Below are 23574 nucleotides of genomic sequence, written 5' to 3' on the forward strand. Positions count from 1 at the left end.
TGATTTTTGAGGATAAGTGACTTGAGGGCTGGGTTCTGTTATCTACTCCCTGCCTAATGCCTCTTGGAGGAACAGAGATGGAGGGTAGTCTTCTAGATGAAGGGTTATGTGTGTTTTTAGTTGGATAGTCCAGAGCCTCCCAGAGTTAATCTTCATGTCTCTCCTTGTTCTACTTTCCTGACTTGCAAATAAATTTTCTGCCCTGGGACTTGATAATCTGAGTGGGCTGATGGGGAAAGCAATGAGATCATCATGGGTTGGACAAGGGGGGGAAGGGGGATGATAGGACAAACAGGAAGGGTAGGGGGATGGCAAAGAAACACTGGTAGTGGGAGGGGAAAAATGAGCCTACAGTAATCTCATTACTGTATTCTCAGGTGCCTTGTAAAAATAAATTAGCGCTCCCCCTTTATCTTCCACCTAATCAAGTGCTTCCCAGAATCACATCACAGATGGCAAGGAGGCATGGATGAGAGCAATTGGAGTTCATCCTACCTGGGGTCCCCTGCTCACTCAAAAGAAGATCCTACAACTTACCCAGAGAAATGCCTGTACCAGGGCAAGGAACTAAGTAAAAAAGAGAAAAGGAGTCAGAGATTTTCCTTTCTCAAGATGACAATGGAAGGAAAAATTGTGAGGAGTGTATTTGGGAAATTGGTCTCTAGACAAGTGGCAGTCACAAGAATCTGGAGATGTCAGGCAACTTCATAGGAGGGGGGGCCAGGAGAGAGATGTTTTCACTGTCCCTATTCTCTACCTCTCCCCCATGTCCCAACACTCCTCAATCCTTAAATCAAGGCAACCTACAAAAAAGTCTTTGGTTGCAGTGAGTTTTTTAGATGGATTTGGGGACCCTGTAAACAGGGGGTCTGACAGAACTTGACTGCTGAGAACCAAAGTTTAAAATTACAAAATGATAATCTGAATAGAAACCCAGGTTTCTACTCTCTGTACACATTAAAACTGGCATGGTCTCTTGCTGGCTAGTTCTTGTCCATTGCTCTTTCTCAGGGAAAGGACTGACCTATCGATTCTAAAAGTAGAGAGGGGTGATATGGGATCTCTCTTGACCTTTAGATGAGATAGCCCCATCCTCAGGCACTATTCACTACTTTCCACGAAACTCCCTCCTTTCACTGTAGGAAGTCCTTCCTTCAGTCTAACCCTCATTTCTCCAGCTGCATCTTCAATCCATTTTTGCCTCCTATCTATCCACCCTATCTATCGTAACTGAAAGATTAGCTTGGAAGCCCCTACTCTCCATCTCCGACTCCTCCCTTTCTTTCTTTGAGGGGTCCCCCCAAAAAGCCCTCCCACTTTTTCTGATCCCTCCAGGCCCCACCTACTCTACTCCCCCCAACCCCCGTCAGAACGGCAACCAATGGCTATTTGCCTAATTTGCATAGTGGAGCGGGGGAGCAGGGAAAAGAAAGGGGTGGGACCAAGCGACCTCTTAAATCAAAGTTGGGAGGCGAGGACTGGGCAGAGGGGATGCCAAGTGCCCAGGCAGGGGCTGGGGGGAGGGGGGTGGGGGGCGGGCTCAGAGGACTGTGGGGCTCGACCGGACACAGCCCTGAGCTCTCTCCCTCCATCCCTCCATCCCTTCATTCCTCCTTCCCTCTCTCTACTACACAGCATCCTCTGCAAGCCCTCAGTGCCTAGAGGGTCCTCTCTCCCCAATCTGCCTTTAATTACTCATTCATTTAATTTTTTTCCTCCTTGCGGGGCAGCCCCAGAACTTTCTCTTCCTGCAGAGCAAATTAGGGTATTTGCTCGGCATTTTGGGGGGGGGGAGGGTTCCTCTTGGATCTATTCTGAGGGGGCACTCAGACTCTAGAGCTTGGGAAGAAGGGGGTATAGAACCCCAACAAGAATCTTCTTTCTCTCTCCATCCGGCCTCACTCACATCTAACCCGGTCCTCCAACCCAGCCTTTGCCCCCCGCCCCCGCTACCCCCTTCACGCAGCGCCCCAGCTGCGGGACCACGACCATGACCGAAATGAGCGAGAAGGAGAACGAACCCGAGGACACTGCCACCCACCCCTCCCCTGGGACCGTTTCCACCCTCCAGGAAACCAAGGTAACTTGGGGAGGGGTCGTGATTTTCTCCCCTTCCTGCCCGTTCCTTCTTTCCCGCCCTGCAGCTCTCCTCTCCTCGGCCCTCGGTCAGCGCCTCCGTCCTACCCTCTCCTTGACCCGGGCTTCTTTGGTCCCCGCACAGCCGCCACATAGCGATACGTACAGCGATCGGGTCTCGAGCCGGTGGCGATAGCTCGCCCCCTCCCACCGCCAGCACAGGGCGGGCGGGCGCTGTCCAGCTTAGTCCGAGAGCTCTGAGCCTAGAGAGGCCGGGCTGGGAGCACACTAGGAGGGGAGGGAGCAAGTGACCCCAAGCTCCCCGCGCGCGCACACACACACAGACACACACTCACCACACACAGACACACACCACACCACATGAGCTCATGTACAAACACACATAGAAACACAGTCATGCGGCAGGGCAGCTCTCTCCCGACTCTCCTGGGGGAAGGTTGTGGTTGTAACTCTTGTTGGAGGGAATCAATGCAGAGCCTGGGGAGGAGCCGTGAGGTGTTTGAGTATGTGTGTATGTGTGTGTGTGTGTGTGTGTGTGTATGAATGTGAGTGTGTGCGTGTGTGTGTGTGCGCGCGTGTGTGTGAGTGTGCGTGAGTGTTTACGCAGGTGTGTGTTTCCCGGGAATATAAGTCCCGGTGTATGGCCCTGGCTCTTCTCTGCGTCTCCCTTGGTCTCTCTGGATCTCTATGTCTCTGTCCAGCTGCAGTCTCAAGGGAACCGCGAGCCCCGGAGGGGAGGGCTGCAGGGAGGAGGTCCTGGGGTCGGGTCCTGGCTCCTGGGCTCCGGGGGCTGCGGCAGCGCTGAAGGTTTCCTTCTCTTGGGGGTGGGGGGGCATAGAGGGGAGTGGAGCAGTGCCACCAGCAGCCACTCCCTCCCATTTCTCCTTTCCTTCACCTGGTATAGAAGATAGAAACAGAAAAGCCATCATAATTAATGTCATAATTAACCCTAATTATTCATGATTGTTACCCGTGGGAATAACAAGTCAGCTGAACAATGAATGAGTTATCCCCCAGTGAAGGAGGGCGGGGTCCTCAGGAGCTTTAGACTTGGGTAGCAGGGAAGCAGCTTCTCGTAGATGAGCTTCGGCCCAGATCCCGCGGAAATTTAGCCGCAGGAATTCCCTATTAGCTTCTGGATAGAAATCCCTGGCTGGTAGGGGAAGAGGTTTTGTTCAGGTTAAAAGACCACTGACCTATAAGCGCCTGTTCCTTTAAGCCTAGTGTGTTAGATCTCCCATCTTTAGTTCCTCCAGACTTCTATTCGTATCTATTTAGAATATTTAGGGAGGAAAGAAGGGGAAAAATAGGAAAAAGGGCCTGGAGAAGGGGGTGGGGGGGACGAGGGTGCCTAATAACTCTGATCCGCCCCCCCCATCCCGGATTCTGAAGTTCACTGGTAAGGTCTGGAGGTTTAAATTCTTATCTCCTACTTTCACCCCCCCCCAAAAAAATATACCTTTTCCCAGATAGAAGAGGTTAATTCAAGGTCAAAATCAAGCAGTGCTAATTGCACTTAGGGAAGGCAGACAATGTCAGTTTACTAAGAACAGAGAGACTATGCCCCAAGATCAGGGTCATCCTAGAAGACTGAGCCAGTGGGACTCCAATGTCCAGACCTCCCAGTTCTTAGGGTTCCCATATACTTTTGACCTTTTTACCTACCTCCAGAAATGGGGATGACTAACCCACCATTCCTAACAAAGGGTTAACTCAACCTGAGGAGAGATAAGTGACTGTTAGGTCAGGAATGTGGAGAGGGGATCCAATTGTGCTATTGGAATATCTGTGAGAGTATCTTAGAACTAAAAGGAATAAAACTGAAAAGGGGAGAGGTGTGATCGATAAATCCAGTCAAAGGTAGTATAACAGAGTACCAATCCTCTCCCTATCTCTCTTACTCTCCTTCTTAATCATCACCTGGGTAGACACCCATTCCCAGGTATCCTGTCTTCCCCAGATCTCAAAGTACTTCTCAGGGGAGTTCACCCAGTCCAAGCCAAGTTCCCCCTTCTAGAAACTGTCTCCCCTCCTTTTTCTGAGTATCTCTAGGGCTGGGATGGGCGGGGATGCTCCTGCGGTATCAGTGCCACCTCAGCAACTTGGCCAACCTGCAAGCTCAGCTTACTGGGAAGGGAGGGAGAAGAGTCAGCCGATTCAGGCTGCTATCCTTTCCCCCCCTCTCATTCTGAGGACAGTTCTGAAAACAATTTTACCTGTAGGATAGGGAAAAGGGTTGGGTGTCTGGTTTGGGCAGTGTCCATCCTGACCCCATCCTGTCCATGAGGCTACCTCATTCTCTGGGTCGCTAACCTCATCTCATTACTCTTGTGAAAGACACTATAAACTTAGCAACCATGCAATAGCAAAACAGCCATGGGAAGACCATGCTTAGCATCACTACTCCTTACTGATTGTCCAAGATAATGCTCCTTCCCTCTTAGTAGAAGTGGGCAAAGAGGATGGAGAAATTTTAGTGTATATGCCCCAAGTTAATCTTGGTAGAGTGAGAGATGATGAGATAAATCAGAGAAGGCTCATTCATATTCCTAAAGTGGGAGGGTCTGGTTGTTGCCCATGATGCTCTTCTTTCATGTCTGGTTCTTAAAGTTAGGCAGGTACAACAGAGAGGGCTGAGTAACTGGCAGACACTGATGCCAGTATTTAAAATCCTATTTGTCATCAATTCATGGCCCATATAGATATAAAGTACCAACATTGGCAACTTTTTCTTGGGCACCCGGCTTTAAAAAATTCACATGATAGACCTAACCTATGATGACTTCCATCCTGCTCAATTTGCAATGCTAACCTGCCCATTTAGGGCTTATGATGAATTTCAAACATTTCTCCTCTTCTTGTCCTCACTTCCAGAGTCAAGCAACTGAAAAAGGAACTTTTCTCCATTATGGGACATCCCCACCCCCTCTCCCCACCATCCTTTGGCTTCATCCTCCCGGGGAAATGGGACCCTTCTATGCCAGCACCACCATCTGAGTCAGCTGGCACTGGTGCCCACTACCGCCTACCCTGCAGCTGCTTCATGCCCTTTCAGGAACTGGGGAAAAAGGAGGAGTGCCTCAGATGGGGAGAGAAAGAGATGGACAGGGAGAAAAGGAAAAAGGAGACAAGAGGAAAGAATCCTGTACTGGAAATGGTTAGATCTAGGTTCTAGCTTTAGCCATGCTACTAACTGGGTGATTTGGGTTGGTAATTATCAATCACATGCTAATAATGATAAGCATCAAGATTGTACTTGAAGGTTTACAATGGCTTTTTATATTTATTATTTCATTGATCCACTTCTGCATAATCAACCTCAGTTTCTTCCTCTGGGAAATAAGAGGGTTAGATTAGATGACCTCTAAGGTCCCTGAGAAGCAATTTAGTATTATAGATCTTTCTGGCTTTCCACCTCTTACTACTTTGTGTGATGTTGGCCAGTATAACTAACCTCTATAGTCCTCTGTTACCTCATATGAAAAAAAAAAAAGAAATTGGACTAAATGAAGTCTGAAGATCTTTGCTTCTACCAGGTCTTCCATCTTGCATTTCTCCATTCTAAGGCTCTTCCCATCTCACTGTCTGTTTGATGGTCAGTTCCAGCTCTGACATCTACACTGTTCTCAGCCTAAAAGGATGAAGTAGGTGGGCAGAAGAAGCAAACCAAGTGTTTTCTGTCTTCCAGTCACTTGGCTGTAAGGAACCAGGGAAATACCTGAGAGGTTACAAGATGCCTGATAGGTTTACCAGCTACTTCAAAGTGGCATCTCCCCCAGGAAATAGGTCCAAGGGACAGTAAAAGGATAGAAGAAAGAAGCTTTGAAGTTCTGCCTTTTGGCTACCCTTATTCAAAGTTTCCCATTCTCCTGCCTCCATGGTGAAAGGGAGAGAAGAGAAAAATACTTCTATGTCAATAAGAATGTGATGAGTCACATCCAGACATGTCATTCCCCACCCAGGCTGGAGAAAACGGGTCTTGGTTTGGAACCCAGAAAAATGCATGCTGTGCGTATCAGGATCAGCTGTTTCTGGAGCAGGCAGGTACTGGTCCACTTGGCAGGGAGGCTGCCTCCTGCCCTCCACCAGCTCTTCTCTCCCTTAGGGTTCTAAGGCAAGACTTGACTCCTCATCTCAATGGCCCTTCTTCCTGTCCTAGGATCAAGTGCCAGTAGTCTGGAATCAGGACAGTCCCTTTCATACAAGTTCTGAGGGAACATTTTGTTCAGGAAACTTCCCCTCGGGGACCAGGAGAGAGCAACTTCTGACAAGGTTGTCCTAGAGGCACAAGTTAGTTGGCATTGGTCATGCCAAGGTGGGGAGTGACAAGCTTCTCTCTCCTTCTTTGCCCCAAGGCTTGACCTGACAAGCAAGACATATGGCAAAACTCCAGGATAGTTCAGAACAATATTGGACATAAAGATTGGGTACACCACTCCCTCCAAAAAACTCCAGGGCATGAGGAAGAAGGACTCTCAAGTATCTTTGGGCACTCCATCAGAGATGATCCTAGGACATATTCTGATCCCAAATGATATCATTCAAACTCTCTGAAGATGATTCTCTGTACTGTCACTATCCTCTCCCATCTCCTCAGGGATCTTGGGGCCCCTGATTCTATTATCTGCCCTGTCTGGAACCTGCAGAGGCAGGATCCAACAGTGCTATCCAGGAAGCCAGGGTTTGGAAGATATTTCAGAGATCCAGTGATGCCAACTACTAGGGAAGCCAGACATTCTACAGAGTTCATGCTCTGTGATTGGCAGACCTGGGTCTGTAATGTACATCCTCCCAGACCCCCACCTTGGCTTCCTGTTGTCCTCCTGAGACTGGGGGTGGCAAGAGAAGCTGTGTCTGCGTTCTCTGAACCAACAGCTGCTTCCACTCCTCCCCTGGCAGGACTGGGAGGTTGGCAGCTGTGGTACCTTATGCTGTCCAGATCATCATCTGGGAGCCTTGGCCAAGGGTGGCACAGACTCTGTGCCCATATCTTCAGCCTGCTGTCTCCCTTTCCATAGTCTATCTGGGCAGGTTGAGTCAGACATAACATTGCCAGGAATGAGACCATGAGATAGATGTAGGACAGTGAGGGTTCTGGACTTCTCAGTACGAGTGGGAGGGAAAATACAGGATAACTTTCTGGTATTGAGGCTGGAAGGGAGGAATGTGTGGATTTGTCAACACTGAAAATCAATTGGATTTAGAACACCAGATCCTCATCTAGCACCTGCCTGCCTCCTTTCCCTTACGATTTCATCAGCTTAGATTCCCAAGACCAAGTCCTGAGCCTCAACATCGATTTGTTCAGTTGTTTCAGTCATGTCCAATTCTTCATGACCCTATTTGGGGTTTTCTTGGCAAAGATACTAGAGTGGTTTGCCATTTCCTTCTCCAGATCATTTTAAAGATGAGGATAGGGAGGCCAACAGAGTAAAGTGACTTGCTCAGGGTCACACAGCTAATAAATATCTAAGGCCAGATTTGTACTCAAGGTTTTTCTGACTGCAAGCCCAGCATTCTATTTACTGTGCTACCTAGCTGCCTCTGACATTAGTTGAGATTACCAGCTAGGGCTTTAGTGCTTTTGGTTGTAGGGGGTACTTCTAGATATAACCAGAGCAGAGCCTACCCTTCTGTGGACTCCAGTCCCCCATGACCATGGCCTCCTTTCTTTCAGCTTCAGCGTTTCAAGCGTAACCTCTCCCTCAAGACTATCCTTCGAAGCAAGAGTGTGGAGAATTTCTTCCTTCGCTCAGGCACTGAGCTCAAGTGTCCAACGGAGGTGCTGCTGACCCCCCCAACCCCATTGCCACCCCCTTCACCTCCACCTGTGTCCACTGATCCAGGTCTGCCTCCCTCTGCCCGATCTCCTTGTCCAGTCCAACGACCCTTGGCACCTCTCAAACCCCTGAGGACCCACAGCTTCCAAGAGCATGTCTTCAAACGTGCCAGCCCTTGTGAACTCTGCCATCAAGTTATTGTAGGTAGGTGCCAGGGCACTGAGATGGGCATAGATGGGAGTGCCAAGGTGGCAAGAGGGAAGGATGCATAGCTTGGATCTGCTTACTTTATTACTCACTTCTTCCTGGCCTTCCAATGCCAACATTGTCTTTATGGGATGCCTAGTGAAGAGTTCTTTCCCAACCTTGCACTACTATTCTCTATGATGTTCATTTAACCTTATGTAGTTCCAGGAGAAACCATAGATCCAGAAGGATAGACATGACCAGAAGCTTCCTTCTGTTCCTTCTACCTATGTCTCCCATCTTTATTTCTATCTACCCCCAGCCCACTATCACTCTTTCTATTCTCCCAAACAATGTACATGTGTGCGTGGAGGGGAAAAGGAGGAGGAGGAGGGATCTTTCTCCTTGTCTTTCAAACTCCAAACTACTCTCTAGGCAACTCCAAGCAGGGCTTACGATGTAAGACGTGCAAAGCCAGTGTCCACCTCTGGTGCTCTGAGGAAATCTCCCACCAGCAGTGCCCAGGCAAAACGGTGAGCAAGGGCCCATCTAGATGCTTTCCAATTGCCTACTAGTGTCCTTTGGTACCTTGGAGAGTACTGCATCTTCCTCCCTCATTGCAAAGAGCTAATTCCTTGCAATGGAAGACACACTCTCTGCTCCTTATGATGCCTCTCTGCTCTTGCCTCCTAGTCCACCTCTTTTCGACGCAACTTCAGCTCCCCTCTCCTGGTGCATGAGCCACCCCCAGCCTGTACTCGGGAGTCTCCACCAGCTGGTAAGTATGCATCTTATTCCCAATCCTTTCAGACAGTAATGAGCAAAGTTGCCTCCAGCTCCCAGACTGAGGAGTTAATGTCTTCTTATAGTAGGGTTACTATCACAGAAAGAGTGAGCATAGGCACTACCCACTCAGGGCATTGAACCAGCTTTTAAAATGTCCAGTTGCTAGTATTTAGATTTTGGAAAATAAGAAAAGGTATGCAACAAGTTCCTGAAGGTGCAATCTTTACAGGTGCCAGTGGGAAAGTGGATCCCATTTATGAGACCCTCCGCTATGGCACCTCCTTGGCATTAATGAACCGCTCAAGCTTCAGCAGCACTTCAGAGTCTCCTACCCGAAGCCTGGTACAGACTGACTCAGAAATGGGGGAAAGTCATGAGGGTTGGATAGACTAGGGTTGAAGTCCACTGGGGAGAAGAGGCATTAGGAATGGGACACATCAAGGTAAAGAGCTGGGCTATGAGGTCCATGAGGGAAGGCTAGAAGATCAAGGAAGAGAGGGGTGGAGTTGGAGGACACTGGAGGGGAGACATTGGGGAAGGGATTGGGACTTGGAGATTGAGAAAGAAGGATAGGGACTGGGGGACACTAAGAGGCACACTGGAGCACACTGGGGGAGATGGTTGAAGTCAGTCTTCCTTTCTTTCCATTTCTTTGTTTCCCAGAGTGAGCGAGATGAATTGACAGAGGATGGGGAAGGAAGCATCCGTAGTTCAGAGGAGGGTGCCAGTGACAGTGGTGAGTTTGGGGGGAGGTACTCCAGTGCCAGGGGAGGGGGCCCCTGAATCCCAGAATCCTCACCCCACCCTCTTCCCACTTTTATAGTCTTTACATCACCAGCTGAGAATGAAGTGACAGGCCCTGAGGAGAAAAGTCCCGGACAGCAGCAGGTAAGACCTGTGCCATTGGGGTATAGACGGAGGGCAGGGAAGAGTACCAGGAGAGGCTGATCTGAAAATTGAGGTGGTTGAAGTCAATGGTGTCAAAGATTCATTTTTAGCTCTAAATTGTTGGACCTCTTATCAGTTCACTGTATGATGTTAAGCAAGCACTTTCCCTTCTTGGGTTCTCTGTTTCCTCCTCTATAAAAAGAAAAGGAGAGTGTTAGGTGAATTGATCTCTAATTCCTGTTTTAAGTTATGTTCATCTCTCTACCCTGACATCCCAGGCTTCCAAGGGCACCATTCGGAAGGATGTGGGCCCCATGTATTCCTATGTTGCTCTCTACAAGTTTTTGCCCCAGGAGCATAATGACCTGGCATTGCAGTAAGTATCTTTCCAGGGCCCCTTGCTCCTTCTCTCTCCCCTGGGTGTCACTTTTCCTGATTGGGCATAGGCCTGTTGGTGGTAGCAGTGCCACTATATTACCAAAAGGATCTTGAACATGTGCCTTCAGTTGAGGAGGGCAGTTGGATGCCACAGTTTGGGTCAAGGTGGGGCTGGGGAGAGATCCTTCCCTTTTCCCCAGGGATTGCCCTGAGTCTACTCTTTCCCCCAGGCCAGGAGACCGTATCATGCTTGTGGATGATTCCAATGAGGACTGGTGGAAGGTGATTAAGCTGGTTGGCATCTGGGAAAGGGAAGTTGGGGTGGGGGAAAATCATTGTTTTCCTCTCCGTGCCCAGTCCAAGGGGGAAAAGATAGAAGGGGAGGGCAGAATCATAACCTGGCAGAAACTGCAGAACTCACTAAAGTAGATACTACTGCCTGGTAAATCACCCTCTGAGCTATGCCCCAACAGGAGCAACAGCCAATGAGGTTCAAACCTCAGTCCATTGCCACAGTTTAGGTTTCTCCCATCGTCTCCTTCCAAATAGCCCAGCTTCCTCTTTCCCCTTCTTTGAACTCTCCTTGTTCATTCCTACCCCAAGTACAAGGCAATAAAAGTTTGTCTAGGAAATAAAGGAAAGATTAAGTCCAACTGGACCTGGTGGCATGGTGGCTCAGGCTTGAGGTCTCCAAAACCAAATGAAAATTGGAGGTGAGCTCTTTGAGCTGGAGCTTGAGGTCATGAAGAAAGCCTACCTCACTCAACCTTACTGAATTTGTCAAACAGGGCAAGATTGGTGACCGGGTTGGCTTCTTCCCTGCCAATTTTGTACAGCGGGTGAGGCCAGGAGAAAGTGTGTGGCGATGCTGCCAGTCTTTTTCTGGGAATAAGGAACAGGGCTACATGAGCCTCAAGGAGAGCCAGGTGAGTGACCTAGGGCTGTTCTGCCTTCCAAAGGGTGAGAGATGCTGGGGAAAGGAGACAGATTCAGAGTGGAGGACAGGAGCAAGCTCTCAGATGGTGCCAGGAAGAGAATTCCATCAGCATTTTAGTAGGAAGAAAGGCTGCTAGACACAAGAAGTGCAGGGCTGTGGAGAGGGTGTTCTTCCCCCGCCCCCTCCATGCCTCTCCTCAGACCTAGAACAAAACTCCTACCTCAAAAATTGGGGGGAAGGATACAGAGGCAGGTGGAGTGAAATAAATGCTTTTAGGTCAACCTGGAACCTCAAAACAGCGAGGACTCAGAAGTGGAGGGTCCAGGTCCACCTGGCACATTCTGTGTCCCTTTCAGACTCCCCCCTAGCAACCATCTTAATTTAAGGCTGTAAAACTTCTTCCCCTTTCCCTACCCTCCCTGACAGGATAGGGAAGGAAGCAATAGCTATGGAAGTAACTAGCATGGGAAAGCGGTGGGGGGGGGGGAGTTATAATTATTTGGGCTCTGTACTAGTGGGTACTAGTATCTTGCCAATGCAAGGGGCAGTGCCATGCTGCTCGGCAGGTTCTGAGCTCTCAGGCCCACCTCTTTCCTTCTCAGATCTGTGTAGGCGTGGGCAGAAGCAAGGATGCTGATGGCTTCATCCGAGTTAGTAGTGGCAAGAAGAGAGGTCTGGTTCCTGCTGATGCTCTGACTGAGATCTGAAATCAGACCTGGTAGGCACAGAAGATAGTGCCCCACCCCTAGGATATGACCCAGATATCAACTCTGCCCCCTTGTTCCCTGCTTCCGGTTCCAGGGAATGGAGCAGGGTCTCCTTACCCACCTCCCTGCTCACTTGCTGCCATGCTGCTGGGCACCACTGAAGCTCTCCAATAATGAAGGTTTTCTTTTTTTCTCTGGAGGGCAGATTGGAGAGCAAGTTAAGGACAGGGATCAGCTGCCATAGGCAGGTCTGACCCCATGCCAAGGTGCCAATTCCTGTGCCCACCAGTGCCCTGCTGCCACAGTGAGTGGCAGATTTGTCCTCCAGGGCTTGCTGGGATTTCTTCCCACAATTCTAGCCTCCCAGTTGTTGCATGCCTTGGCTACTTCCCCCCCCCCCCAGCCCAGCCTGTGTGTATCTCTCTGTTTATCTCTCTTGTCTCCGTCCATTTGGGCATGGGGGGAGGTGTTGGAGGAGGGAAAATGTCCCCTTCTCCTGAGCCCCTCTCAATGCCTGCACCCCCCTCAGGGTTTGAAGGGAGTGGGAGATAGAGAAGGGCCTTCTCTGCTCCTGTGGTCCCTACTGCTGCCTCCCCGATATCATTGTCTCTCACTCGCTCAATTCTCAGGAAAGTTTCACTGGTCTCTCCCATAACTTGAAACCTGGGCTGGCAGAGGAGGGAAGATTGAAAGAGAAAGAACAAAGATTGTTCTTTTATTTTGGGGGGAGAGGGCCAAGATGGGCCTTTCTCCATTCCACCTCTACTCACCCTTATACTAGGGAAAAGAATAGCCCAACTGTGGTTCATCAAAGGTCAGAAATCCCCAGACTGTCCCACCCTTCAGCCACAGTCACTCCATTAAAAGCAGTCCAGATCAAACACAAAGAGTAAACCATAAGTTGCTTGTTTGTTATTGGGAACAGCTCTAGTGAGGTCAGAAGAGCTAGACAACAATACTCATAAATCTGCCTGTTGTCTGACACCTGCCTCATAAACCAGTCACAGACTTCAGGAAATCAGAGTTAAACCCATTACCCAGATTACAAAACTGCTGACAGGTGGTTTTATTTTCCTGTTCTCCCTTTCTTCTATGATCTGGGCAAGCCTGTAGGAGCTGGAAGGGGACAGTTAGAAAAATCCTCTCAACAGAGTAAGCCTAAATCAAAGCAGGAGTGGGTACAGAGAACAAGAGAGCACTTTAAAAATAGTCCTGTCCAAAGGCTAAATGTTTTCAGGTGGTCTCACCCCCTACTCAAGATAAGGGATTGTATTACAGTAGTCATTTTTCTGATTGCACCCCCTTGCCCCCTTCACAGACCCCTGGGGTAGGAATGGGAAAATGGGAGACAGGTGATGGAAAGAAGTTAAGACTCTCCTATTGACTCCCAACGAAGGGAGGAAGTGTAGGCATTCCAGACTGCAGGAGACATACTGTGGGGTCTCACCAGTGGACTGCTCCTCTTGGGTCCCAACTCCTCAGCCTCACGCTCAGAACCTCCTTCACCATGCCAGTCTATGCCTCCCTTATTCTGGGCACAGATCCTTACCCTAAGATCCTCGCCTCCCCTCCCTTCTGTTCCCAGATTTAGGGCAGGGAGAGGCTGAAGCCACACTGCCCTGTTTGCTGCCACAAGGCTGCCCCAGCAATACTCCTTGGGGCAGGCATGATGCCCACTGTACATAGAGGCTGCATGACAGGTCTGGCTTGGGCACTGCTGGGCCCCCCAGACTCACTGATTAAATGTACCTGTCACCCAGATGTGTCTTCTCTGTGTTTCTGATTGACCAGCTTGCAGGTGGAGATGGGATGGGGGGAAGGAGGTAGGGTCTGAGGGGAAGGTAGCGGATATGGAAACGAAGTGTGGAGATTAGATGGGGGAGAGGCAGGGACTTGAAGAAAAGAGTTGGGGGGATATTGAATGGAGAGGGGATGGGGACAGAAGCAATACTGGGGGAGAGGGCTGGAAATTGATGAAATATTGGAAAGATGGAGAAGGGTAACACACTAAGTGTGAGTGGTATCCATCATCTCATATCCAAGGGACACTTATCCAAGTCGACCTTCCCTTAACTGCCTCCCTAGCAGCCTGGAGGGACCCCCAACCTCAAAGTGTCAATTTTTCCTGGAAAAAGAAAGGAGCAAATGGGGTGATGACATCTGGATCTAGGTTTTTCTTAAAGCTTGCGGGGTGCAGGACAGGCAGGTTGTAGGGCTGGGGAGCCAGAGGGTAGAGAGTGAGGTGGGTGGATGGATATGGGTAAATAGGAATCCTTTGACATGTTGGCCAGTCGGGATGTTTCAGTATCAATTAAACCTAATTACTGAGGGCACCTGTAAGTTCATCAGGTAAAGCAAAGACCAAAATATCCCAGATAATGCCCAAGGCCAGCCTGTGCTACCTAATGAAGCCCAAAATCTGGCCCCTTGAGAAGGCTGGGCATAGATCTCCTCATGCCCAGTTCAGAGCTGACTTGTTCTCTGGGTTTTTCTCATCCCCTCTCCCATCTTACACTCTCCTCCCCACCATGGCTCAGAGTCAATCCTAAGAGTGCCTGGAGGAGCTGACAGTGACGTGGGGCAGCCGGACCCCAAAAGATGACTCAATCATGCCCGTCATCAGTCCCAGGGCCCAGCAGGGGGAAGGGGTGCTCCCCTCCCCCAGCCCCAGCCCGCCCACTGGCTCTGCAAAGTTGACTCCTCTCCGCCTTCCCAAGCCACGTCATCACTAGCGGGTGCAGGGAGCTATTTATAGGCTGGAGTTGTGGGGAGGGGGAAGGGCAAGCTGCCTGGGTTGAGGGGGAAGGACAATGCCAGTGTCCAAGATGCCAAGGTTAGAGTTGGCAAAGGGGTCCTGACAAAAAAAATTCCCCCTTGCTCCCCTCCCTTCCCTACTCCCCTACCCTTGTCCCCAGATTAACCTCTTTACCCCTGGTGCCAGTCTGACCCTGGGTTCTGTAGCCCAGGCAGGATTTCCATAGGACTGAGTTTATCCCAATTTGCACAAGAGAACTTAGTCCCTGAGGGGTTTTTCTTTCATGATAGTAGGACTCTTGTTTTCCAGGGAGGCACACTGAACAGCCTGGCACCAGGGACCCTTGGGATTCTTTTTCTCACTCATTCCTCCTTCCCTCCTCCTGTCACTTTCATCACAACAGGCTTTACACCCAATTGCTCCTGTGTGTGTGTGTGTGTGTGTGTGTGTGTGTATGTGGTGAGGGGTCAAGAGGTTTGTAGGGAAAGCTCTGGCAAGTGCGGAGAAAAGGAAGCTGCCCTCTGCGGTTGGGGGTTCTCCTCCAGGCTCTACCTGGAGAAAGGGAGTCTTTTAACCCAGTCAGTGAGGAAAGGGCTTTAAACTCTCAAGCTGCCCAAAGATACAGACAGGCAAATATACATGCCAAAAGAGATCAACATGTAGGCAGACAAAAGACAGACATGTGGATAAGCTAACTTTAGGCCCACAAAGACAAAGATAGACAGACTCAGAGATGAAGAGACACAGAGATAGATCTGGACAGACAGACAGACTCAGAGATCAGCACAGACAGATATATAGACAGCCAGATACAGAGATAGAGCTGGGCAGGCAGACAGGCTCAAAGACAGACTGGCACAGAGACAAAGAGACACAGAGATAGGTCTGGACAGAAAGACAGACTCACAGACAGATTGGCACAGAGACAAAAACACAGAGGTAGGTCTGAACAAACATGCAGACAGACATAGGCACAGAGATTGACCTGGGCAGACAGACTCAGAGATCAGCACAGACAGATCTACAGACAGACTGGCACAGATGGACAGTCATCAGAGTGGTTTGGGGGCCTTCAAGGGACTTCAGTTTCTCTCTCCACATCTCTCTGTCCCGTTACATGGCATTGCTCCAGCTGAGTTGTATGTGTACTTACCACCCCTCACCCCACTGAAAGTCAGGGGAAGAGCCAACTAGACTAGGTGCCTCTCTCCCTCTGTCCATTCTTCCCTCCCTCCCCCAACTTTCACCCCACTAAACACAGCATTTTTTCCAAGAGGATGAGCTGCTGACTTTGCTTTCTCAGCTGGTGGGACATGGGGAGGTAAGAATGCCAAGGAGGAGGGGGAAGACAACTTCTGGCTCCATGTCAATCCATGCAATCGTTCCCTCACCCCATTGTGCCAACTCTTGCACAGGTGCCATTGGCATGGAGAAGGGGATAAGCCAGGGTGTGGGGGCCAGAGAGAGACCAGTCTAGCATGTCATCCCTGCTCTGTTTCTCATGGTTCCTCTGTCCTGTTTAACTCAACAGGGAAAGGGCTGCAAATAATAGTTAGACACACAAGCAGACTGAAAGATACACAAAGATCCCCTTTACTTTATTGCTCAAGCGAGTCTATATTTTTTGGGGGGAGGGGGTATTTTGTTTACTCTTAAACAAGAATATTTTATTAATGTATAAAAACATTATTTGTACAAAATGAGAATAAATATTAAATATAAAAAAAGAACAAACCATATCCAAAATCCAAAATGCTTCTTCCGAGGTGTCCCTGACGCAAGATACAGATATTTGACTTAGGTCAAAAAAGGGCTAAAGTAGATGAGTTCCAACTCTGTGGTCATATGGTGTCTATGAATATGAACAACTTTCCTCTGAAGCCTTGGAGGCTGCACAGATTTGTGCCAACAAATATATGGTGAAGAATTGTGGCAAAGATGGTTTCCACATTCGTGTTTGACTGCACCCTTTCCATGTTATTCAAATCAACAAAATGTAATCCTGTGGTGGTACTGATAGACCCCAAACAGGCATGCAGGGTGTCTTTGAAACCCCAGGGTACTGTTGCTTGCATACATATAGGACAGGTGATCATGCCTATTTGCACCAAAGTCCAGAACAAAGAGCATGTGATTGAAGCTTTGCACAGGGCCAAGTTTAAATTTCCTGGTCGCCAGAAGATTCACATCTCAAAGAAGTAGGGCTTCACAAAGTTTAATACAGATGAATTTGAGCACATGGTAGCAGAAAAACATCTCATTCCTGATGGCTGTGGGATCAAGTATATACCTAGCCATGGTCCACTGGACAAATGGCATGTATTCCACTTGTCATAAAGGGGAAGCATCCTATGAATTGTTTAAGTCGTTATCCTTGCTTACCCCCTGGTCTTAGATACAAATAAATCTGAGTTGCTACTTCAAAAAAGAAAAGATAAACAAAGAGGAAAAGACTGACCAACACAGTGAGAAACACCCTCTCATCCAGGTTCTTATACCAGGTCCATGGATAACAAACATCCCTAGGAAAGACGTGGGCTAGTCTCAAAAACCCTGCAACTTGGAGAGAGGAAACACAGGCAGACACAGGGACACCAGAAGAGGGACCTATGGGAGGAAAAAGGGGAGATCCCAGGAAGAAGAAAGGGGAGGAGGGAGAGAAAGACAAATACTGGGGGGTGCGGTGGGCAAGGAAGGCAGAAAGCTAAAGCCACTAACTCAGAGATATGAGCCAGGAAAGGGAGAGACAAAAATGGACTTAAGACAGCAGTAAATATGAAATCCTATAAGGAGAGGCAGAGATGTGGGGGACAAGAAAGGGACAGAAATGGAGAATAATGGGGAGCAGGGAAGAGACAGCTGTCGAGAGACCAGAAGGGAAGAGAGACAAAGAAGTAAGAATAGGGAGAGAGTCAGAGATGAAGATGAGAGATAGAAATAGAAACAGAAAGATGGGGATATAAAAAGATGGAGGGGGACGGGGGCAGACGGGATTCAGGGTTCAGAGAGGAAAAATGTGAGGTCCCTCCTGAGACTTCATGTTCTTTCAGGGTTATCCCACCCACCCACCCAATTGCCTTCTCTCTCCTCATTGTTTCTCAATTTTGACTCTTCAGCTCTCTCCTCTCATCTCTAACCAGATGCCCCCTTACCTTGTCCCCAGTGTGGGGCAGACATTGGGGGGGAGGGGGGCTGCATAGAGGACAAATCCTAATTCCCCATTTCTCAGAACACTGATCACTTTGTTCCTTTGATGGGGGGGGGGGGGTTGGAACATGAGAAGAAACTGTCTGGTTTGTAGAATTTTTCTCTCAGACCTTCAAAGAAAATAACATTTTTTATACCCTTACTGTGTACTAATAGTAACTACATTGAGTTAACTAAACTTTTTACAAATATTATCTAATTTAATCTTCACAACAATCCTGGAAGATAAAATCTATTATTATTTTCACCTTACAGATGAAGATACTGAGGCAGACAGAGGTTAAATGGCTTGTCCAGGGTCATGACCCACCTCAAAATCACAGTTTGTGGCAGTGATAGGAATGGGCTCTTCAACTAAACTGGGGAAGTTAGGTATCAAAGTGTACAGAGCACTAGGCCCGAGTCAGGAAAACCTAAGTTCAAATCCAACCCCAGGCTGTTGTTGTATCACCCTGGGAAAGTCACTTAACCATTATTGTTTGTCCCAGGTATCTCATGTGTAAAATGAGCTGGAGAAGGAAATGGCAAATCATTCCAGGATCTCTGTCAAGAAAGCCCTAAATGGGGTCACAAAGAGTTAGACACAACTGAAAATGGCTGAACAACAAAAATTCTCCAATAAGAAATTCCATGGCTGGGAAGTGGATGTTAAGTTTGAACACTGTCACCACCTCCCTATGGGGGAAAGGCTTCCCCCAAAGTCAGGTCCTGCAGATGCTGACAGCAGCTAGAGAAGGCGAGGGTCCAAAAAACAAACCTGCTTATCATGGACATAGAGTATTCCTTAACTGAACATAACACACCACAAAAAAATGGGGTTAAGGCAGAGGTGGATAGGTAAAGAGAGACATAAGATGAAATTTAATGACCTTTAGAAAGAATATTGAATTTGGAAGCAATGGATTGGGATTTAATTCTAAAGTCTAGCCATGCTATTTATCACTAGGGTGACCTTGGAAAGTCACTTAATGTCTCTGCCACTCAGTTTCCTCATCTATAAAAGAATGCACTGTATTAGATGACTTCGAAGGTCATCTTCCTAGTTCTAAATCCTACTAATTCCAAGGACAGGAGGGTTGGTAAAGAACAGAAAATTGAGGGGCAGCTAGGTAGAACAATGAATAGAGTACTAGCCTAGAGTCAGCAGAACTTGCATTTAAATCTGGTCTTAGACACAAGCTTTGTGACCCTGGGCAAGTCACTTAACCCTGATTGCCCCCTTAAATAATAAAACTAAATAAACAGAAGGTGGAACTGAAGCCAAGGGACCTGAAACTAGATAAGGAGGGCAGCTAGGTGATATATATATATATATATATATATATATATATATATATATATATATATATATATATATATATAATAGAGTTCTAGACTTAAGAGTCAGAAAAAACCTGAGTTTGAATCCTGCCTCAATTGTGTAAGATACTTAACCAATCCAAGCCTCAGTTTCCTCATCTGTAAAATAGGAAGAATAATAGCACTTATACCTCACAGACTTGTGAGAACAAGATGAGAAAATATGTTTCATATTTTTCAAATAACAGACTAGCAATGTTAGTTATTAGGAGGAAGAGGACAAGGGCAAAAGTGGTCAGTAGCATGAGCCAGTGAGGGAGCACTGCCATCTCCTGGCACCAGTGGGAACCCTATTTCTGCACCTCCTTGCCTTGGTTTCCTTTGTGCATACATATGAAGGTGGTGGTAGTTGTTTCTATAGATTATTGGAGCACATTTCCCCTCATTCCATGAGCTACCATGCAGTTCACTCACCACTTCCTCACACATCTCCCCTCTATTCTGTCACAAGTTCAAGAAATGGCTTCAATTTTCTAGAGGTTTATGCTATAAGGATTCAATGGGTACCTACGAGGTGAGCATAGGAGCATTTGGTTTTTTTTTCTTTCATAAATTTTTTACAAATATTGATCCTCAAAAAAAGTTGCAGAGATAGTGCTTTTATTTTTCCTTATTTTTATAAGTGAGGAAACTTAGGTAGATAAAGTGATTTTCTCAAGGTTATACAATTAGTGGGTATCTGAGTCCAGATTTGAATACAGTTCTACTTGACTCCAGGCCCACTGTTCCTCTAAGGTAGTGATGGAGAATTAACTGACCCTGCCAGGAGGATAAAGTCTGTGAAATCATTTGATCTGATGCTGCCAAATCAATTGTTAAGTGGAACTCGAAATTCAATAAATATAGGAGCTTTCTAGAGTTAGGATTTTAGATTTTTAAGTTTATAATTTTGTATGGCCTGCAAATAATGTTATAAATATCCAAATTTCCCTTGGCAGGAAAAAAGGTTCCTCACCCCTTCTCTAAGGGAAAGGGGGATGGGGGAAGAGAGGTCTGGTGGTGAGGGAAAAGAAAGAAATGAATATAAGGAATTAATTCAAAAGACAGAACAAGACATTCTACTTATAAAATACATGAGTGAGCTTTGATATCACAATCCAGATTTTTTCATTTAATTTTTTTAAGAGGTGGAAGAAAGGAAAAGAAATAACTGGATAATTGATGATGTCACTAATCTTCAACAACCTGGTCCTGTACCTGCAAAGACAGGGACCCCAGGTATTGCAGAGGCCAATCTTAGTAGCCCCCTTTTCTTTTTATTTTTACAACAAGAGGGGAAATTGATGTAAATAAGGAAGGAAAAGGTCGAATTGAATCTCCTGCTTTAGTCCAATAATGTTTTGTTTTTCATTTTCAAAGAAGACCATGACATCAGGGAGGCAATGCCATGACAAGCACATGAACTGGATTTGAGTGAGGGGGAACTGTGCTGAGTCACCAATCTCACTTTTTTCTTCAGAGCCATCTGGGTCCAGTGACTAGACATGAATCAAGACGACTGGAGATGGCCCTGGATATGAAGTAATCAGGGTGAAGTGACTTGTCCAAGGTCACATGGCTAGTAAATGTCTTTTGAACTCAGGTCCTCCTGACTTCAGGGCAGATTCTCTACCCACTGTGCCATCCAGCTGCCCTGCTTGGTCCAATGCCTAAGAACTGATTCATCAGGGCTGGGAGATCAGATCATACCTCTGTGTGCTGTTGCAAAGTGGACTAGACATCCAGGGCACACTTAAGGAATACAGGATGTCTTTTTTTGAAGTATTCTTGATTTGCAGCACCAACAAAGATTAGGGAACAGCCTTGTTCCTGAGGCATCAAAAAACATCAAGAGAAGAGAGGGGAAATAAGAAGTTAAACCTCTCCCATGCTGAGTAATGGAGAAAATGTGTTACATGCATACACACACACACACACACACACACACACACACACACATACACACACACAAACAAACAAAGGAGAATAGGGAGATCATGAACAGATGGGAGACATACTTCAAACCCAATGCTACATTCCTTCATATCTCTTTTAAAGACTCAGAAAGGGTCAAATGCCAGTTCTATGCCAAATCTAATGTACTTATTTCTTTTCTTAAGGCTGATTTATTCATTGTCTGATAACTCACATTAGGGTGGGGATAAGATGTTAGAATTCTTTTCATATTCTGACCCCTCCCAGTCATAGCAGCAAGGAGAGGCAAAAAGACACCTATATTTATCCTCTCCCAAGAAAGAATGGACAGTAATTTTATTTCTTTCCCCATCCAATCTCTTTCTACCCAGGCCCCAATTCTATTCCTTACTTCATACACTGCTCTCCTGGGCCATGGAAATGTAATATAGTAGGATCAAATTCAAATAGAAATATACAGAAGGATCCCTGCAGACATTTAACATTACTTATGTTTTATTGTATTTTTATTTTAAGTATTTCTCAATTATAGTTTAATTAGGATTCACTATACCAGAGGTATCCAACACTCTCATGAGCTTGTGAACACTCCCCATGTGGCCTGATTCCAACTCTGAGGCTGTCACTGGGTGATCTAGCACAAACCACTCCCCCAAGTCTGGGTCTGCTTCCTCAAAGGATCACAAATTTATAGCTAGAAAGGACCTTGGAGGTCAAGTCTTACACCTTCATTTTATAGAAGAGGAATTGTTTAGCCTTTTTCAGTCATGCCCAACTCTCTGTAACCTCATTTGGATTTTTTTTTTTCGGTAGAGATACAGGAGAGACTTATCATTTTCTTCATTTTACAGGCAACCAAAATTCAGTGATTTGCCCAGGGTCATTCAGCTAGTATTTAAGGACTGTCTTGAATTTAGGAAGATGACTCTTCTAATCTCTAGGCTCCATACTCTACTGTGCCACCTAAGTGCCCTATAGATGAGCAAACTGAAGCTAAATAAGCTTGTGTGCTTTTTCCCAGGGTCACAAACAAGTGATATGGGCAGAATTCAAACTCAAGTCTTCCTATAAGGCAGCCCTAAACTGCCTTCCAAAGATGAACTTCATTCTGTCTTATCTCTGAATAAAACACAGAGATATATGGGTGTGAGCTGAGGAAAGGTTACCTAGACTGATGCCCTCATTTTCCAAATGAGGTTACAGGTAGTAAGCAAAATGTAGGTAGGATTTGAAGTCTTTCCATTAACCTGTCACTCTTTCAAATCTTCCATCCAATCTAAATTATGCTAGTTATGACACTGCTCTATCCATTCCTCTAGGGTCATCCTCTCCTTTCTCAAGGATTTCATCACCTAGTGCACCCATCTTCCTCTCTTCCCTCCCTCTCCATTTCCCTCAACTCATCCTTTGATGTAGATCAGATATAACCTCAACCCCACTGACCTCCCAATTCCTCAGCCTCCTCAAAAAAACCCATGACTTAAGTCCTTCACTCCACCTCAGTCAGATTATGTCATTACAGCATTCCATTTCCCTAATTAGAAATTCTTGACATTCCACTATCTGACCATAACCTCCTATCATTCCACTTCTCCCTGTGTTGTTCAGTCATTTTTCAGTCATGACCAACTTTTTGTGACTCAATTTGAAATTTTCCTGGCAAAGATACTGGAGTGATTTGCCATTTTCTTCTCTAGCTCTTACTAAGGAGAGGAAACACAGTTATGACTTGCCCAGAGTCATATAGCTAGTCTGAGGCGAAATTTGAACTCATAAGGATGTCTCTTCCTGATTCCAGGCCCGATACTCCTTCCTCTCCAATCTCAAACCAAGTTAATTAACCATTCAAATTCTAGTCCTCTGGTTTGCATGAACTGATGCTGAGTGAGATGAGCAGAACCAGAAAAACATTGTACACCCTAACAGCAACATGGGGGTGATGATACACCTTAATGGACTTGCTCATTCCATCAGTGAAACAATCAGGGACAATTTGGGGCTATTTGCAATGGAGAATACTATCTGTATCCAGAGAAAAGAACTGTGGAGTTTGAACAAAGACCAAAGACTATTACCTTCAATTTAGGAAAAAAAACCCATTATCTTATTATGTAATTTTGCTATCTCTTATACTTTTTCTTCCTTACAGATGATTTCTCTCACCACATTCAACTAACAGAAGATAATAGAATGCCTTCTGTGGGGGGTAGGAAGCAAGAATGGAGCAAAAATTATAAAACTCGAAATAAAATCTTTCTTAAAAAAAATAAATTCTAGGGGCAGCTAGGTGGCTCAGTGGATAGAGCACCGGCCCTGGAGTCAGGAGTACCAGAGTTCAAATCTAACCTCAGACACTTAATTACCTAGCTGTGTGGTCTTGGACAAGCCACTTAACCCCATTGCCTTGCAAAAAAAAAAAAAATTCTAGTTCTTTGCTCTCAGATCCCTTACCAAACCTCAGTCCTAAATGATTCCCACCATTCATCCTCTGCTCAGTCTTATGACTTTGTTGAACACAGCTGAAAGATTTTAATTATGATTGAACATATTAAATCCATCGTATCCAATCTGAAATAGGCC

General features: G+C 46.7%; 1 protein-coding gene and 1 pseudogene across 2 annotated transcripts; both read left to right on the plus strand.

Annotated features, from left to right (window-relative positions):
- Positions 1–1562: 1562 nt before the first annotated feature.
- STAC2 (SH3 and cysteine rich domain 2) lies at positions 1563–13511 on the plus strand. Of its 2 annotated transcripts, none has more exons than XM_074224057.1 (11): positions 1563–2080; positions 7775–8081; positions 8499–8596; positions 8757–8841; positions 9079–9191; positions 9513–9585; positions 9673–9737; positions 10016–10113; positions 10346–10397; positions 10904–11041; positions 11655–13511. In XM_074224057.1, exons 1-11 carry the CDS (start codon positions 1991–1993, stop codon positions 11757–11759), a joined length of 1224 nt encoding a protein of 407 aa, XP_074080158.1. In that variant the 5' UTR covers positions 1563–1990; the 3' UTR covers positions 11760–13511. The 2 variants fall into 2 exon arrangements, with proteins under 2 accessions (XP_074080158.1, XP_074080157.1); XM_074224056.1 differs by lacking the exon at positions 1563–2080 and adding an exon at positions 3530–5254.
- A 237-nt stretch (positions 13512–13748) lies between these two features.
- LOC141512058 (large ribosomal subunit protein uL16-like) lies at positions 13749–16851 on the plus strand (annotated as a pseudogene).
- The last annotated feature ends 6723 nt before the right edge of the window (positions 16852–23574 follow it).

Source organism: Macrotis lagotis, chromosome 2 (genome assembly GCF_037893015.1).
Source record: "Macrotis lagotis isolate mMagLag1 chromosome 2, bilby.v1.9.chrom.fasta, whole genome shotgun sequence".
In the NCBI taxonomy this organism is placed as follows: Eukaryota; Metazoa; Chordata; class Mammalia; order Peramelemorphia; family Peramelidae; genus Macrotis; species Macrotis lagotis.

Excerpts from the sequence above, each read along its gene's own strand:
- STAC2 (XM_074224056.1), top strand. The coding sequence starts at position 5,006 with ATGGGACATCCCCACCCCCTCTCCCCACCATCCTTTGGCTTCATCCTC. Across the intron at positions 8,082-8,498 it reads CTGCCATCAAGTTATTGTAG|GCAACTCCAAGCAGGGCTTA; the intron begins GTAGGTGCCAGG and ends ACTACTCTCTAG. Across the intron at positions 8,842-9,078 it reads TCGGGAGTCTCCACCAGCTG|GTGCCAGTGGGAAAGTGGAT; the intron begins GTAAGTATGCAT and ends CAATCTTTACAG.